Below are 16344 nucleotides of genomic sequence, written 5' to 3' on the forward strand. Positions count from 1 at the left end.
CTAAAATTTCGCATTTTGGTCACCAACAGAAATTGTGTTATCACAGCATCATCTCATCCATTTCTTATGCATGTGTGTCCATTTTAGAGCAAAAATTGAGTTTCTGCAGACGTATGAGAACCATGATTTACCTTGAAGTTCCTACACTGGAATTTTAATGTCACATAGTATTTCTAGCATGTGACATACTGCTGTGAAAGCCAAGACTTGAACCTAGGTCCTGCCTAAAACAAGTCCAGAGCTCACACCACAAGGCCATGAGACCCCAACATACATATCAACAAAGACATCTTGCTTGTTGTCCAATCAACATGGATGTTTAATATTCCTCGGCATACCAACTACAGTGGAAACTCAATATGAGGGTATAAAGAGATCTGATCTGGTTTAAACCATGGACAAAAACCATGGAGCGCCAAGTGTCGCATGGAATATTTCGTTACGAAATCAGTCATTTCATCGATGAAATGATTATTTTGTAACGAAATGACAACATTTTATAACTAAATGAACATTTCGTCCACGAAATTATAATTTTGTTAACGAAACTGTCATTTTGTCGACAAAATGACCAATTTCGTAACGAAATATTCCATGCGGCACTTGGCGCTCCATGGTTTTTGTCCATGGTTTGAACCATGGTTTCATTTGTACCACCTTCGTGAATTCGGGCCAATGAATTAATTTGTATTGTTTAAAGACTACTGACCTAACAAAATAACTGATATAAAGAACAAATTGTCTTGGTCCCAAGGATTTTGCTATACCGAGTTTCCACTGTACCCATACATCTTATACATAATCTATCTAAAGTTTCTATTTGGTAGAAGCAGGATAAATGATATTCTGAAGTGCTCACAGTATCTAATTCTTCTCATTTTCTCCTTTCGGCTATTTCATCTTTGGCAGCCTGGAGTATCGGCCCAGCGCCCTTGTCAAAGAGCGCCTTGGCCAGTCGTATCCCTAGAGCCTCCGCCTCCTGCATTGCATGCTGGGATATCAGAGGTGCCACGACTGAGGAGTAGAGTTGAGTTTCGGCGTTGGATTCCGAGTCGAAAGAGTGCTGATGTAGAAACAGACACAGAAAAAAAAAAGTTTGCCAGGGAAATAGCATGGGTAAATGATAGAGACAAAGAACTGACAAGCCCCAGACCGATTCACTCAGTTGTGTTTAATCAATATCTACATTTGCCCCTTCATCTGTGAAATAGCTTGGCTATACAGTCATCATTTGGTTTGTGACATCATCACTGCCTTGTTAATGTTTGCTCTGTCATGTGTATAGTACGCTTAAATTTGTCCATGTGTTTTTTTTCTTGGAAAAACTTCTTGTTTGCATCCTGGGATTTTTCTGTCAATCATCATTGTCTGATGGTCTTCATTGGTTTTTGATAAATAAAGATTGCTTTGTAATTGGATCGAACTGACATGTTGTGGTACTGACACATGTAGAAGACATTAATATATCGTTCTTTATTTCAATCAAGTCAATTCTGAGGAAGCTTAACTCACTGAGGACGGGCTGATTTTGATACAACATGCATTTCCCAAAGACACCTGCCAGAGTATACTTGGGACTCGTCCTCAACGGGTTAATAGTGTGTAGATCTAATAGTCTTGGTTTACACAATTAAAAGTAACAGTGAACTCTCCTTCAATTCATTCCTGTTGTTTGGGTCTCCAGTTCATCATCTTGTTTTCTAGCCTTTTTTTTTCCCACAAGTGCATCAATTTACAAATGTAAGGGAGCGTTTGAGTGCTCTATTACTAAAAGCTAACCAAAGCGAACTGAACTAAAGCATACCATGCTGAACTGTGCCAGACTTGGAGCGTTAAAGCACTCTGTTGAGAAAGCGCACCTCATGAATTATTTTTAGAGGGGGTTGCGCATTTTGTAGCAAAAGGGTCATTCACTTGGTGCATTTAAACTACTTACCGATGTCTTGAACAAAGAGAATGAACTCTTTACATTGTGACGCATGTGCATTTTACGTGCATTCTCACATGCAAACTTTTGGTACACTTTTGGTACCCTTTTGGAGCACATCGGGAAGTGGTCATTCAAGTGCTCCTCTGGCACAGGTACGGTATGGTACAGTTCACTTTAGGAGAGCGCTCGAACACACCCTTAACCCTAAAAAGACTGGGCTATTTTGGTAGCTCGAAAGACTGGGGGGGCCTAAAGGGCCCCCCCTTAAGATCTCGGCTGTGGATCGCGCGATCGCCGCGGAAATTTGCACAATGGTAGTGTACGATGTAATCTACAAGATCTTATATTTAAATTTTCCAAAATAGCCTTCTTTTATTTTATTTTGATTAATTATGCTAATTCATGCGAGAAATCAGACTCTTTGATCTAAATCAGTAAATAAAGCTCCAAAAGTGCTCATTTTTGGTCTAATCATTCTTTGTGGCATTCTTAGTAAATGTACTTGAAAAAAAATTCAGTATCAAAATTAATTTCTTATTTATTTTATTGTTTTATGAATTTCTTATGTATTTCTTTGTTTTTTGACCTTTTGTTTTTGTTGTTTTTTTAACAAAATTTGTGGCAGACACATTTTGAAGCATAATACTCCTAAAACAGATTAATTTTAGCCATTGAGAGTAAAAATAAGCATATTTATATGAACCATGTGAAAAAACTCAATTTGTATTGACTTTGTACACAAAATCACATTTTTGAGCCATTTTCGGCCTCACGCGCATGTAGGAAAAGTTATGTAACTTCAGAACCGTACCCCCGGGCGTCACAAATTTGGTGTCAAAATGTGCAGGAAACTCGAAAGAAAAAAGTCATAGAGCATCGCGGCGAGAGCATTGCGTGTTGCAGAGTAATCGCGCGAAATGTCGAGGGGGGGGGGCCTTTTAGCCCCCCCCCCCCCCCAGTCTTTTTAGGGTTAAAGGGATGGGATAGTATTGGTGGAGATGAGGGTTGGGCTTTTCATTTTTTTTTTTGGAGATACCAAGAAACCACTTATGAAGTGACACAGAACATACCAATCTAAGAGAAATTCAAAGTTTATTAGATGAAAAATGTTTTGGAATGGCTGAGACATCCAAAAACAAAGGAAAACAAAGCGATCCTTATAAAAGTTGGGTCCCACTTTTTATAAGGATCACTTTGTTTTGGATATCTCAGCCATGTCAAAACCAATTTTCATCAAAGAAACATTGAATCCCTCTTGAAATTACATGCTCTTTCATATTTCATAAGCAGTTTCTCATCTCACCAAAAATGTTGAAACCTGAAGTTAGGTCTCAACCAGAATTATATGATCCCTTTAATGTGCAATGTGATAAATGACTCTTACTTCTTGCGTGAGGTCTTGTGGCAACTTCACAGTCATCTTTTCCTCTCGTAATTCGGATCCATCTAAACTGAGCACGGCGGCCGTGAGCATGAGCTTATTGAAGACAAGGGCAAAAACAGAACAAACAAAAGCATAACCATGTAACTCTTCTACTGGTTGGACTAAGAGCCTGTGACCATATCCAGTGAGACACAAGGACTTCCTTTAAAGGCAATGGATTGTCATGTACACCAGGCCTGTGTACACATATAATCCATTATTTGGGCTCTGTCAATCATTGCACTCTTTGATGTTTAAAAGGCACTACAGGTATTTACCATTTGCAGACGAAACAAAAACCCAGCTTTAGGGCTTCAAAATAGTTCTAAAATGTGAATTAAGGATAGAGACAACCAAACGTAAAAATATTAATCAGTATAATCATTGTTGAGTATTGTTAAATATACAAAATGTGAAGAATAATTACACTAAAATTGTTTTTAGAATAAACCATCAGTTAATGGTTTACTGAGATAAATAGTGATATCTCTTAAGTTTTGTGGCTTTATTACTAAATTTTCATATGTTAGGATGTTTTGTGATGCAACTGACCTACACATGTGCATCAAATGTGATAACTTGAACATTTTTTTTTTAAATCACTGCTCCCAATGGTACGCAGTACCTTTAATATGGCTGCCTCAAGAGTCAAACAGCTCAATCAACCAACTTGTGGTCGATTCTCGAAACCATCCCATGCACAAATCACACAAAAAGCAAGGCTTTAATCTGACAATAATCTTACACATTAATATAGAACAAATGCAATTTCAGCATAAATAGAATTTTTTTGTTTGTTTTTCTCTCTCTTTCCCCTTTGATATTTATAACTCATTTTTGTTTGTCTGTTCTTCAAGCAAGCATTATGATAACTTAATTCTTTGGACATATACAAGTCAGTAGGACCATCAGAGTGTGTTTATGTGATCACTTACTACCAACAATGAAACCCACAAAAAAAAAAAAAAAAAAAACAACAACCCAAAGACAGCTGCTCTAGCAGTGCATTCTGAAGTAGAGAAAAAAAGTCAAATCACACAGTGATATTGCAATGCTGGGGCACATTTAGGAATTCCATAAAGGGGAGGTGCCTTTACAAATTAAAGGGGGGAGGGGTGCATGCACCCCCTTTTTCTTCTTATTTCTTTTGTTTTAACAAAAAATAAAGAGGGGGTGCTCCCAGTGCACCCCCTTTGGATCTGCCACTGCAATGGCATGTGAACCAATGACTTCTCAATGAGAACAATTATTTGTTTTGTTTGTTGTTGTGGGGACACGAGTCACAATTGATTTCAACACTCGACTGCCTACCACAAATGCAATTTCAAATCTGCTCTCACCTCTCCATCGTTGATCTCTGTGTGGACTGCGACGGGGGCGCTGCACCCTCCCTCCAGCGTCTTCAACAGTGCCCTCTCAGCGACGCACCGCAGGAGAGTCTGCGGGTGGTTGAGGCCGCTCAGTACTTGCTGCATATGGCGGTTCCTGGTCTTGATTTCAACACCGAGCGCTCCTTGACTCACGGAATACTTGCAGATCTCTGGTGAGAGAATCTGTGCGATGACAATTGCATCATCAGTCATAGGGCAGGAGACAAATAGAAAGGAGTAAAATTCATGTTAACCCACTGAAGACTAGTCCCAAGTACAGGGTCGGTGGAACTGGGCTGGGGGGGGGGGGCAACATAACATACAAAGGAACACATAAGGTGTCACCACTTTGGGCCCACCCACTTTTTTTGCCCCGCCGGAAGTGCATAAATAGCACTAGAAAGAAATAGATAGAAACCTTGAAGTGTGAGTGCGGTAAGGCCTTTGCTTTTGTGCTGAAGACCTTTTTTTTTTTTTTTTTTTTTTTGCTTGTCAGGTGAAGAAACCCGGAAGTGGCACCTTACAGAAGTTACGCTGAAGACCATTTTTTTTTTTTTTTTTTTTTTTTACAGAAGTGGCACCAGAAGTCTGAAGTGCCCCCCTCCCCCACTTTTGAAAACATGAAACCAGCCATGAAGTATACTTGGGCAGGGGTAAATGGGAAACTCCTCTAACAAGAAAACAGTCCATCTTCAATGGGTTAACCATCTATGAATTACCACAGTAAAATGATACTGAAACTGCATACAAATATGTTAATGATGGGAAATATGATTCCTTACATTTCACCTTCTTGTGAAAATGTGATAGCAAGTATCACGAGTTGCACAAATAAAAACAAAAAAAAAATATATCAATGGGAAGAGGAACTGCGATTCTCACAGGAGAAAACATAACCAAAAATTTAGGAGGAAGCATATACATGTCACCAGTTATAAATGTATGGATATGACATAGAAAGACAGAAATGGTTTTAATTTCATCTATTTTTTGTTAGGCATATTCCAGGGAAAATAGTCTATCCTTTGTGCAAAGTTCTAATGGCTGACTACAATACAGGCAAAGAATACCAGACAAAAGACACAGAGATAGTCAGAAATACTTGAATGCAAATCCAAGTAGAGTGCAGTTCACGTAACGGACATGACATGACAGAGTTGTTATAAACTCCATAGTTGTAAGTTAGGCAATAATTGATAAATGCAATTTAGAATAAATATTCCCAAACTTCAAGTGATGTACAGTACTGTATTTAATTGACATCTCTGACTTTTCTAGCTGTTCAGGGAAGTCTGGGTGGTGTTTCCCTTTAATCGGACTGTGATCGTATCTCTGGTCTTGTGTCTACATGACACAAACACAAAGTGGGAAGGAAATTGAGCTCTTTTACCTGACTGATCCTATGTTCCCATCCCATGCGCAAAAGGCCTGCAACAGCGAGGATCAACCCGTCATACACCTTGTCCTCGTCCAACTTCCTCAGCCTGGTGTTGAGGTTGCCTCTCTACACGCAGAAAGTTAGCAAAGTCAAGGAAAATGCTGCTGGGTGTGAGGTCGGCAATGGTGACAGTGAATTTAAAGGTACAAATAGGAATCTAATTTTAAAAGAACAAGAAAACTATTTAATTCTTTTTTAAAACACTTTTGGTTGATGGAAATTGTATGGTTATTGTGCTCTTTTGAGAGTAAAATTATGCTATAAACACCCAAGAATTTGATCAAAAGTAGTATCAAAATTTGGATAAAGTGAAAAGTAGACAATATCAATGAATTCAAGCTAAGTAATAGAAATGATTCATACACTTGAACATATGTAATTCATATCTTTACGTTTTGTACATACATATCAAGAATATGATTCCGCAGCAAACCATAGCCATATAGATAGGTGTTTGTGCTTTCCAACTTGGCAGAAGAACTGACTGTCCTTGGCACACTGTATCTTGATTGCCTCTACCGCCCTCAACAGTTGATGGAGAGAAAGGATACAACATCTTTGAAGACCAGGTGGGGAAACTTCCTCTTCAGCTGGGCAACTCTCCGCACTGAACTCGTCCCAATGACACTACAGTCAAAACAAATAAAGGGAGATATCTACAGAGGTATACATGATGGGGGGGGGGGGGTGAAGGACAGGGGTAAAAGTTGGTGGTGAACAAAAAGAAGAAGGGAAATTGAAGTAGGAAAAAGACTCTTGTTTTTGTCTAAAATCACAATTAAGTAGAGAAAGATGTCTGCTTCCTGTAACTGCAAACGCGTAACTGAAAGTGTCTACAGATCCAGTAGGTGAAAGTCTCATCAAGCAAAGTTAATTTGCAACTGATTGTGACAAAATGAGCGTTCAACCACTTGATATTCCAATCAGATGAATCTTTTCAGCGACATAAATAAATACATTGAGTGTACATACATACATAAAAACAAAGATAGTACATACATACATAAATACATTCAACATACATACATGTCTATAGAAAGAGAGCTTGATGGATAGATATAGATTCATGATCTATCAAACCAAATTCTGCCCTTTAAGTGGTTTTCTTTCATCAACCCTTACCTTCACCCACACAACATGATGCCCTCTTTCATTTGAAGTATTATTTCAAGGTAAATTCTGGCGATGATGCCAGGGGCTTGTGTGGAGAGCACAGCATTATCTGTCTTCACTCACCTTCCTTCAGGCAGCGTTTCTATGGAAACACCCGTGTGCTTCTTGTGTAGTACCAATGCATCATGGGGATCCTCCCTCCTGGTTTCAAGAAGAAGCAACACTGAATTAATGACAATAGTTTAACGCTCTAAAAACGATCTTGTAAAAATGTCATTGACATTGTCTAAAACCATGTTCTCATGGGAGTGGGACAAAGTAATAAAACCATGTGAGTGTTTGGGGCCATTGAGGAAGCACTTAATTGGTACATGAGCAAGTTACCACAAGACCAACAATGTTATGTTCCTTCTAAAGGACTAGATAAAGAGAATAAAATGCCTTGCCCAGACAGTAGACTCAAGACAGAGAACTTGGGATTGAGTATCTGTGGTCATATTAACAATAGCTTTCCATGACCAGGAAAATCATTTCTTCACTAATCAACTTCAGAGAAACACATCCTCAGCTCAAATTTTACTTCCTTCATCAAAACAGTTTTGCTGTACGTTTTTTTTTGTTTTTTGTTTTTTGAAAGCATTTCAAAAATTATTACTGAGGGTAACTTCACAATGACCCCTTTGAGTTAAACTGTGTTACAGCTTGAGAATTCGAGTCATTTGGTATAAACAGAGTATGCGTCCGATATCTGCCTCAATAAAATAAACCTCAAGTACAGCTATCGAGGAGTGAAAGTATTTGCTTTATACATTTTTGTTCTTACGTGTGTAGTGTGCACAGAATTCTTTATTGGGGTCAGGTATTTAAGTGGTCAGCCAATACATCCCAACAAATGTTTGTAGCAACATACGGACAGGCAAGGACAGTGATTTGGCTCAGTCGCTAGCGTGCCTACCTCCAGATCTAAGGGACCCGTGTTCAATTCCTAAGTCTATCTGAGGAATGCTGTGTGTAATCATACCATCCTCTTTAGTAAGAGGCAAAACATTCTGTCCCTCAGATAGGACATAAAATTGAGGTCTCATGTGTGACAGAGTCACAACTCCTGCACGTAAAAGATCCCGCTTCATTCACTCATCAAAGACAGCAGGGAGCATAACCTGGTGAAGCGGTCTCACCTCACATCAAACTGGACCCCGCGGAAGACCATCTAACGCAGCTGAATATGGGCTATCCAGCCATCTTCTCAGATGGAAAAATGAAACGAACGAACAAACATGGATCACTATAATTCTAATGGTTACGTCAGGGCTGCACACTGACCCATTTTTTCTACTTGTCCGATCTGTCTGTCGGACCAGTAGGTACCCAGTTTTTCCTTTTTTTACTGGTCCATTCCTAAAAAAGTTACTGGTCCGACAGTGATTTTTACTAGACTGGGAACATCGGACCAGTGCCAGTGTGCAGCGTTGGTTACACAGATACAATTGTACAAAGACCTTGGAATTATACGAAGCACTCACTCAGAAATGGCACCGATAGCCATGTCTGTGGGTAAGCGGGTAGGCATGTCCTTCAGTGAGTGAACAATCATGTCCACCTCGTTGAGGGCGAGGGCCTTCTCCAGCTCCTTGGTAAAGAGATTGGACTCTCCGATGGAGGACAGCGGCTTGTCCTGAATCCGATCACCAATGGTCTCCATGGTAACTGTTGAGATGGATTTTACGTATTTGTATTAAAGGCTTAAAGGGATGGTATAGTTTTGGATGAGATGGGGCTTGAGTTTTCCAATGTCTTTTTAATGATTTTTTGAGATAATGAGAAACCTCTATATGAAATAGCATTCTAAGAGCAAATCAACATTTAATTGATAAAAATTGGTTTTGAAACAGCTGAGATATATCCAAAACAAAGTGATCCAAATAAAAGATGGGACCCACCTTTTATTAAGATCACTTTGTTTTACTTTGTTTTTGGATATCTCAGCCATTTCACAACCTATTTTCATCAAATAAACTTTGAATTCCTTTTAAAATTGCATTCTCTTTATCATTTCACAAAGTGGTTACTATAGAATCTTGCAAAAAGATAAAAGCTGAAACCTCACCTCAACCAATACTATACCATCCCTTTAATTCTATGAGGACCGAGGATGACAAATATTCCTTCCACAAAATTATAGTTCCATGGAGGAAGCTTTACTCTTGCTTGTGAGAATAAAGTTAGGAAATTAGCAGAAATGTCGAACATTTTGCTGTTGATACATGTAACATGTTGATTTTGTATAATTCTAGTTTTGCATAGTGAGTGTCCACTTTAGTACCGGTAATGTGCCTGTCAGCACTAACTGATAGCATTGCTAGCACATCTCAGACTATTTACTTGTGTACACCTTCAGATAATAAAACTATTTACATTACTGTATCGTGGCTGAATTTCAGTTTTACATTTAAATGTAAATTATTTGCTTTCAATTTTGTGTCTTTAAGAGAGTTGTGGAGTAATGATAGCCTTGCAATGTGTAGGAAACTCACCAATCTTGAACTCGATATTTGGATGGATTTTCTGCAAAGACTCCACTACAAGATTGGTCTGGATCATGGCCAGCTATTGCAAGAAGGGGAGAAAAAACAAGCAATTAAAAAACCACTGCAGTGAAGACTCTGTAGTCTTGTGAGGTAGTCTAATGTGCTTGTGAGGTAGACCCTACCTCACAAGCACATTAGTATGTTTATTTGTTTGTTTTTCTAAGCGTTCTTGATCATTTAGATGGACATCATTTTCAGATTTTTGCAAACTTCTACCCTCGAACAAATCAGACTTACATTGTACATGTATTCACCATCAATTCTTAGAGTTTAAAAGAGAGCAACATTTTTTTCCCCTCTTTTTTTTAATGACGATAGAGTCAAAACTGGGGCCTGGATACTGTTTTTTTTATTTTTCTTTTTTTATTCTACCTTGAAAGCAATCTAGATCATTTAGCAGAGCGGCGACAATGTGGTAGATTTTTCTTCAATTTGTCTCCTTATGTAGAAATGAAATTTGTAAGACAAGTCTTTTATCAAAGGAATAATTCTGTCCATCTTATGGCCTTTGCGGTTTACTCCCTCCGTATATCGTTCCGTGTTGACAAAAAAAAAAAAAAAAAAAAAAAATCTCCCTTCTCCCCCTTTAATTTCAATTTCCTACTTTGTTGTTTGTTAGGGACATGAGGAGATAATATTAAGAGAACAAAAACTTATTTTTGCCATTTCATTCATGTCTCTCATTGTGTTGAATTGGTCTTTTGCTATCATTGCTATCCTGAAAGATTAATGAATGACAAAATGTCAATTCCTGCAATTTTTACTTTTTTGCCTTGGTAGTATTAGTAATCTACTATTACTAAATCTAGTGGAGAGAGAGAAAAACAACAACAACGAATGAATGTGTACAGTCAAGCTAGTCTACTAAAGTTTCCCTTTGTATTAAACCTAGTACTACTACTAGTTTGGTAGCCAATTAATATCAATTAAATTAACTTAAATTCAAGTATGGACCTTATGGACATTGGTTTTTATCTAAATATTATATGACTCATGAGGAATAAGAACTCAAAGGGACTGTACAATAAAATTACTGGTTGGGCTTAAGGTGATTTAGCCTTGTAATGTTTGCGAGATATTCAGAAACCACTCTATGATTGTTATGTATGAAATGACAATGTTAAAAAGCAGATAGAACGGTCGGTCTACAGTTGAAAGGGCAATCAAAAGTTTGATGAAATTCAGTGTTATAATGACCGAGATATCTAAAAAAAAAGGTAAAACAAAAAGATCCTGATAAAAGTCGTGGCTTGTCAATTTAATTCTTAGGATCGCTTTTTTTTTGATAGCTTGCTCAGCCATTTCAAGGCCAATTTTCATCAATCAAATACAGTTTGACCTTGATTATGCGGCCATGTCGGATATGGGAGACACAGTTTTAATGTAAATAGCTGCCGTCCAAGCTGCTGTCCCAGTGCACTGGCAGCTAGGCTAGGCAGGTAGGGTACCCCGCAACGGTGGTGTTATGCTAGCCTGCGCAAAATTGTAGTCCCTTCTTCTATAAAATAAAGTAATTTATGTCTTTATGTGAAAATCAAACATGTTTTACCTCACTAGATATTGAGAAACCTATCATGCACATCTTATGAAATTAGTGAAATAGATCCATGAAAACTGGATCTACATGTATTTCACTAATTTCATAAGAAGATGTGCATGATCAGGATGATAATAATATCTTTTAAAGATGTTAAAGTCACTGTTTTTTCTCAATTTTTGGATGGAAAAAGAAAGAGTCCTTCACTGCGTGAATGCATTCGGATAACAGAGATTTCCGGGTAAAAGGAGGCCGGATAATCGAGGTCGAACTGTAGTGTAAACTTTATTGAGCAACAAGTTTACCAAATAAACGATAAAATTAAACATTGAATCCTTTTTGGAATGTTGCTCTTTCATATTTCGTGAGAGGTTTCTCATTATCCCACCAAAAATGCTATAAACCTGATTTTTCACCTAAACCATTACTGTACAGTCCCTTTAAAGAGTGTTTACCTTTTCTTCTTCTTCTTCTTTTTTTTTTTTTTTTTTTGTCGCCGAGTACAGACTAGTAGTATGTAGTACAGTGAAACCCCGTTATAACGAGTTCGGTTATAACGAGGAACCGCTTATAACGAGGTGATCGCGTCGGTCCCGTTTTCCTTTGCGTGTAAACCTATGGCAGAACGGATCGGTTATAACGAGCTCGGTTATAACGAGATTCCGGTTATAACGAGGACAATTTCGGTAAATCATGATAAAGAAAAACATAAGCATTTTGATCGGATATAACGAGGTTCCATTTCTTGACCAAATTGCCGCTTTCAAACACGCGACAAATGAAACATTGAAAACCGAATTCACGCTATCCACGTCTTTTCCCGTTTTGCAGAGAACCGTTCCTTCCATGTTTTCTTCTTAATCACGCGATAAGACACAGGAATACCTTCCGATGTTCCTACTAAATTATTAAACATAATCATTCGATTTTCTTTTTCGCGAGAAACGAGTGCGTGATATGAGGTCAGACCACAGCGCAACGAGAAAAAAAAAAAATAGATAATTAACGCATTCAAAAACTTTTCATGTAGCGACAATTGTGACCAAAAATGGACAACTGGAATGCGTGTGCAACTCATTATTATATCCTTTCCAATTTTAGTTCCGACTTCCAGTTCTTTTGCTGGTTTTGAGCAAATATGAGTTTGGATGATTAATGCCGAAATAATAACATCATCGCCCCGATCCCGCCGTGTGACAGTAGCGTTAAAATAGTTGAGTAACGCATGTTAACCTACTTAATCGGTGTTCAGAAAAAGAAACAAACGCATTTATTGGTTTGAATAGATCTGGATTTGTTCATTATCATTTAACAAATGATAATTCGAATATGAGTGTGTGATCAAAGCAGAAATAATTAGTGAAATCATCGCGATCCCGCCGGGTGACAGTAGAGTACATATAGTTGAATAACGCATGTTAAGCTACTTAATCGGTGTTCAGAAAAAGAAACAAACGCATGTATTAGTTTGAATAGATCTGGATTTGTTCATTATCATTTAACGAATGATAATTTAAAAATGAGTGTCTATGATTAAAGCCAAAACAATTAATGAAATCATCGCGATCTCGCCGGGTGACAGTAGCGTAAAAATAGTTGAATAACGCATGTTAACCTACTTAATCGGTGCTCGGAAAAAGAAACAAACGCATTCAACAGTTCAAGAACGGATGTACAAAACGCGAAGAGATTTTCGGAAGAAAATAAAGAACGCATTTTTAATCCCTTCGAGCGCAACGATCATACATTGTATAAAATTACAGCCAAATGATTCATGAAATCATCGAATTCCCGCTGGGCACCAACAGCGTAAAATACCTCGCAAGTTAGCGGTAAACAACGCACGTATGTTACTTTGAAATCATCGCGATCTCGCCAGGTGACAGTAGCGTAAAAAAAGTTGAATGACGCATGTTAACCTAAATCAGAAAAAGAAACAAACGCATTTATTAGTTTGAATAGATCTGGGTTTGTTCATTATCACAATTTTAACACTGCATTTCACAATGGTGATTTTTTCTTTCTTTTGGAATGGTCTACCAGGTACAGCATTGCGTAAAAAGGATGACAACCTCCTACATTCAATCCTGTCGCATATTTTTCAAGAACGGTCGTACAAAACGCGAAGAGATTTTCGGAAGAAAATAAAGAACGCATTTTTTATCCATTTGGGCGCAACGATCATACATTGTACAAGATTACAGCCGAAATGATTCATGAAAACATCGCATTCCCGCTGGGCACCAACAGCGTAAAAATACCTAGCAAGTTACGGTAAACAAGGCCTGTATGTTCCTCTATATATTTGCGCTGGTGTTTATTTGAAAAAGCTTAACAAACAAGAATTACAATAAAGAATTAACTTATCATTTCAGCCCCTATTTCTTCGTCTAATTCACAAATAATTTCCCTTTATTCTCTCAATAATAACGCTCAATAATTGTGTAATAACAACGCAAAGTATATGTTCTTAAGTTTCATTGATGGGTATATGACGTCATGCTTATGTTTTTCTTTGTTTTTGATGCGTACGGTTATAACGAGGTACCGGTTATAACGAGGTAATATCGCCGGTCCCACGGACCTCGTTATAACGGGGTTTCACTGTAACAGTACTCAGTAGGCCTATCTGGTATTACGAGCTGAGAGCACAAACTTTAACAACCGCCAGAATAAACGTATGGGACTAATGGTATTGAGAGACTTCCTACTTTTACCTCACTCTTCCTCGATCCAATCCGAACGACTTTCTGGTCTTCTTCCATGATAATATGATTGCAAGTTACTGTAAGAAGGAAAATATGATGTCTACTGCATGATACATCAAATTGCAAACAAGAGCGCAGAGGTTTTTGTCTCCTTGCAGCCACCAAGTCTTGTAAAGTCGAAGCATAAGTAAAAACACTGCAGTGTAAAAACACACGTGCAGTGACCTTCAACCCGGAAGTATTTACATAATATAGCTCGTACATCGAAAACATATAGTTCGTGATGTTTTTCTACGTAGAAAACCCCACAACTTGATATATAATATCTAATTCCGATTCTTAGTTTGAATAAATATTGAAGGATACAACAGATCTTCTGTAACTAGCTATCTCTTCACAGGAGCTCAAAAAACCTGCAACAGTCTCTCAACATTTTCTGATATTAATCCGCCAAATTCGTGACACGTCCCGTGGATGTACGTGGCCTCATATCCCAAGACGTGTGTATGTACGTGGAGCTCGCGGTGGGCGACCAATGATCACTGCATCGGACAACACTGACCTGACACAACAATAACCTGAAAATCTAAATTTTCAAAATGGTAAAGTATATTTCGTGTTCCTTAACTTTTCTTGTAATTTTACTTAGTCATGTTACGCATGTTATGGGGACAAACCCTTTTCTGTAAAGTAAAAAAACGAGCAACTTGTGTCTCGGCTCCATCCAGTTTGTGCAAGTGTATGGCGATGGGGCACGGGCAGTAAAATGTTGAACTGGTAAATTTTACATGCAGCATGCAGCAGTGGTTCTGTGGTAGGCCGGTAGGGTAAGGGCAGTGGGTAGTCCGCCTAGCCTAGGCCTAGCGCCTGCCTCTCCTCTCCATCTCAAAAACTGAATGAGATTAGATCAAGGATCTAGTTGGTGTAGTCCTGGAGTCTAGGGGTAGGTAGAATAGAACTTAGAAGGTGGTTATTATGTGATGACCCCAAAATGTTATTGGTAATCGTGTAGAAATGCACACCTGGACCTAGGTCCTACCGTTCGCTTCACCGTTTGTCAATCAAATTTTGTGCAGCTATTGGAGATGCTAAATTGAACTAGGATCTCAGAGAGTTTTATCGGTCCCCTCTCGTTCCTCTCTCCTCCTCCCCTCTCGTGCAAAGTCTATGGAGGTTCTAAGAAGTCCCCGGCTATGCCTATGACGAAATGAATGGCGGTGAATGGACATGATGGAGTGGGGACCTATTTCGCGATAATGCCATATTTTTATGCTATTTTTATATGTTTCAGCTTTTCAGTGCCATCTTTCCACACCTTTATTTGAGAAGTTGAAAATGAATTTACAGCCATATATTGCCGGATGCACTCAACAATACCGCAGCCATAGAATTACGAAGACTCACTCGTCGATCGCAGCATCATGGGCATGTGTGCACACATTCGCCTGTGTAATCCCTTCACAACTTTTTGAGCTAGTTTGGAGTCCATTTTGCAAGCAGACAAACAAACAACTGAAACAAGCCAACATCAATTAAAAATACACTGCAACCTCCGCCTCCTACGTTTGTGAGGTAATAAAATGGCTTCCTTAATTTACTGATATATCACTATCAGCAAAGTCCATCATGTTTGGATCACAGAGAGAGTTGTGTTAGCTCAGTATAGAGTGCAGTTTGGTAAGATGTATGGTCAGGAGTATGTCTGTCCATTGGGGTTTTGTGTGTGTATGTGTATGTCTTGGCTGAATTCCCTCCTTTCTTTATGAATGAGGTGCTGCCTTGGTCATGTGGTTGCCATGGTTATGTGACTTACAGTAAACTTCCATGAAGGAATCCTAAACCCAGATGTAAATATTGGATTGATTGAAAGCAGCAATTAGTGTAATAGGTCAGCGAAGTTTGAGGAAAATCAGACACTGGATTCAAAAGTTTCTGTGCAGTTATTGCTGGATATGAGGACTGCTACAGTTCATGACATGTATTCAGTTCAGTTCAAATCAATTCAGTCTTTATTTCCGATCCTAAGATTATTTATAGGTATAAAATACATGTGAATATGAGCAAATTGTACAAAAGTGCAGATATAAAAAAAATGAAAACATTGACAAAACAAGGCAAGATTATGAAAAAGGAAAAAAAAAATGACGGGAAAACAGATCTATAATTTCATAAACAACACAAGCTCATTATCATTGTGTGTGTAGTTGATCAGAAAATGGTATGTGTGTAGAAAGCCA

General features: G+C 38.3%; 1 protein-coding gene across 1 annotated transcript; it reads right to left on the bottom strand.

Annotated features, from left to right (window-relative positions):
* Nucleotides 1-659: 659 nt before the first annotated feature.
* On the bottom strand, nt 660-14248 carry LOC140230018 (porphobilinogen deaminase-like). The gene is made up of 9 exons (XM_072310225.1): nt 14117-14248; nt 9809-9881; nt 8798-8981; nt 7398-7475; nt 6713-6788; nt 6114-6227; nt 4694-4906; nt 3315-3407; nt 660-1063 (listed from the first exon to the last, which is right to left on the bottom strand). The coding sequence occupies exons 1-9, from the start codon at nt 14162-14164 to the stop codon at nt 875-877; spliced, it is 1068 nt and encodes a 355-aa protein (XP_072166326.1). The 5' UTR covers nt 14165-14248; the 3' UTR covers nt 660-874.
* Between the last annotated feature and the right edge of the window lie 2096 nt (nt 14249-16344).

The sequence above is a fragment of the Diadema setosum genome, chromosome 6 (genome assembly GCF_964275005.1).
Source record: "Diadema setosum chromosome 6, eeDiaSeto1, whole genome shotgun sequence".
Taxonomy (NCBI): Eukaryota; Metazoa; Echinodermata; class Echinoidea; order Diadematoida; family Diadematidae; genus Diadema; species Diadema setosum.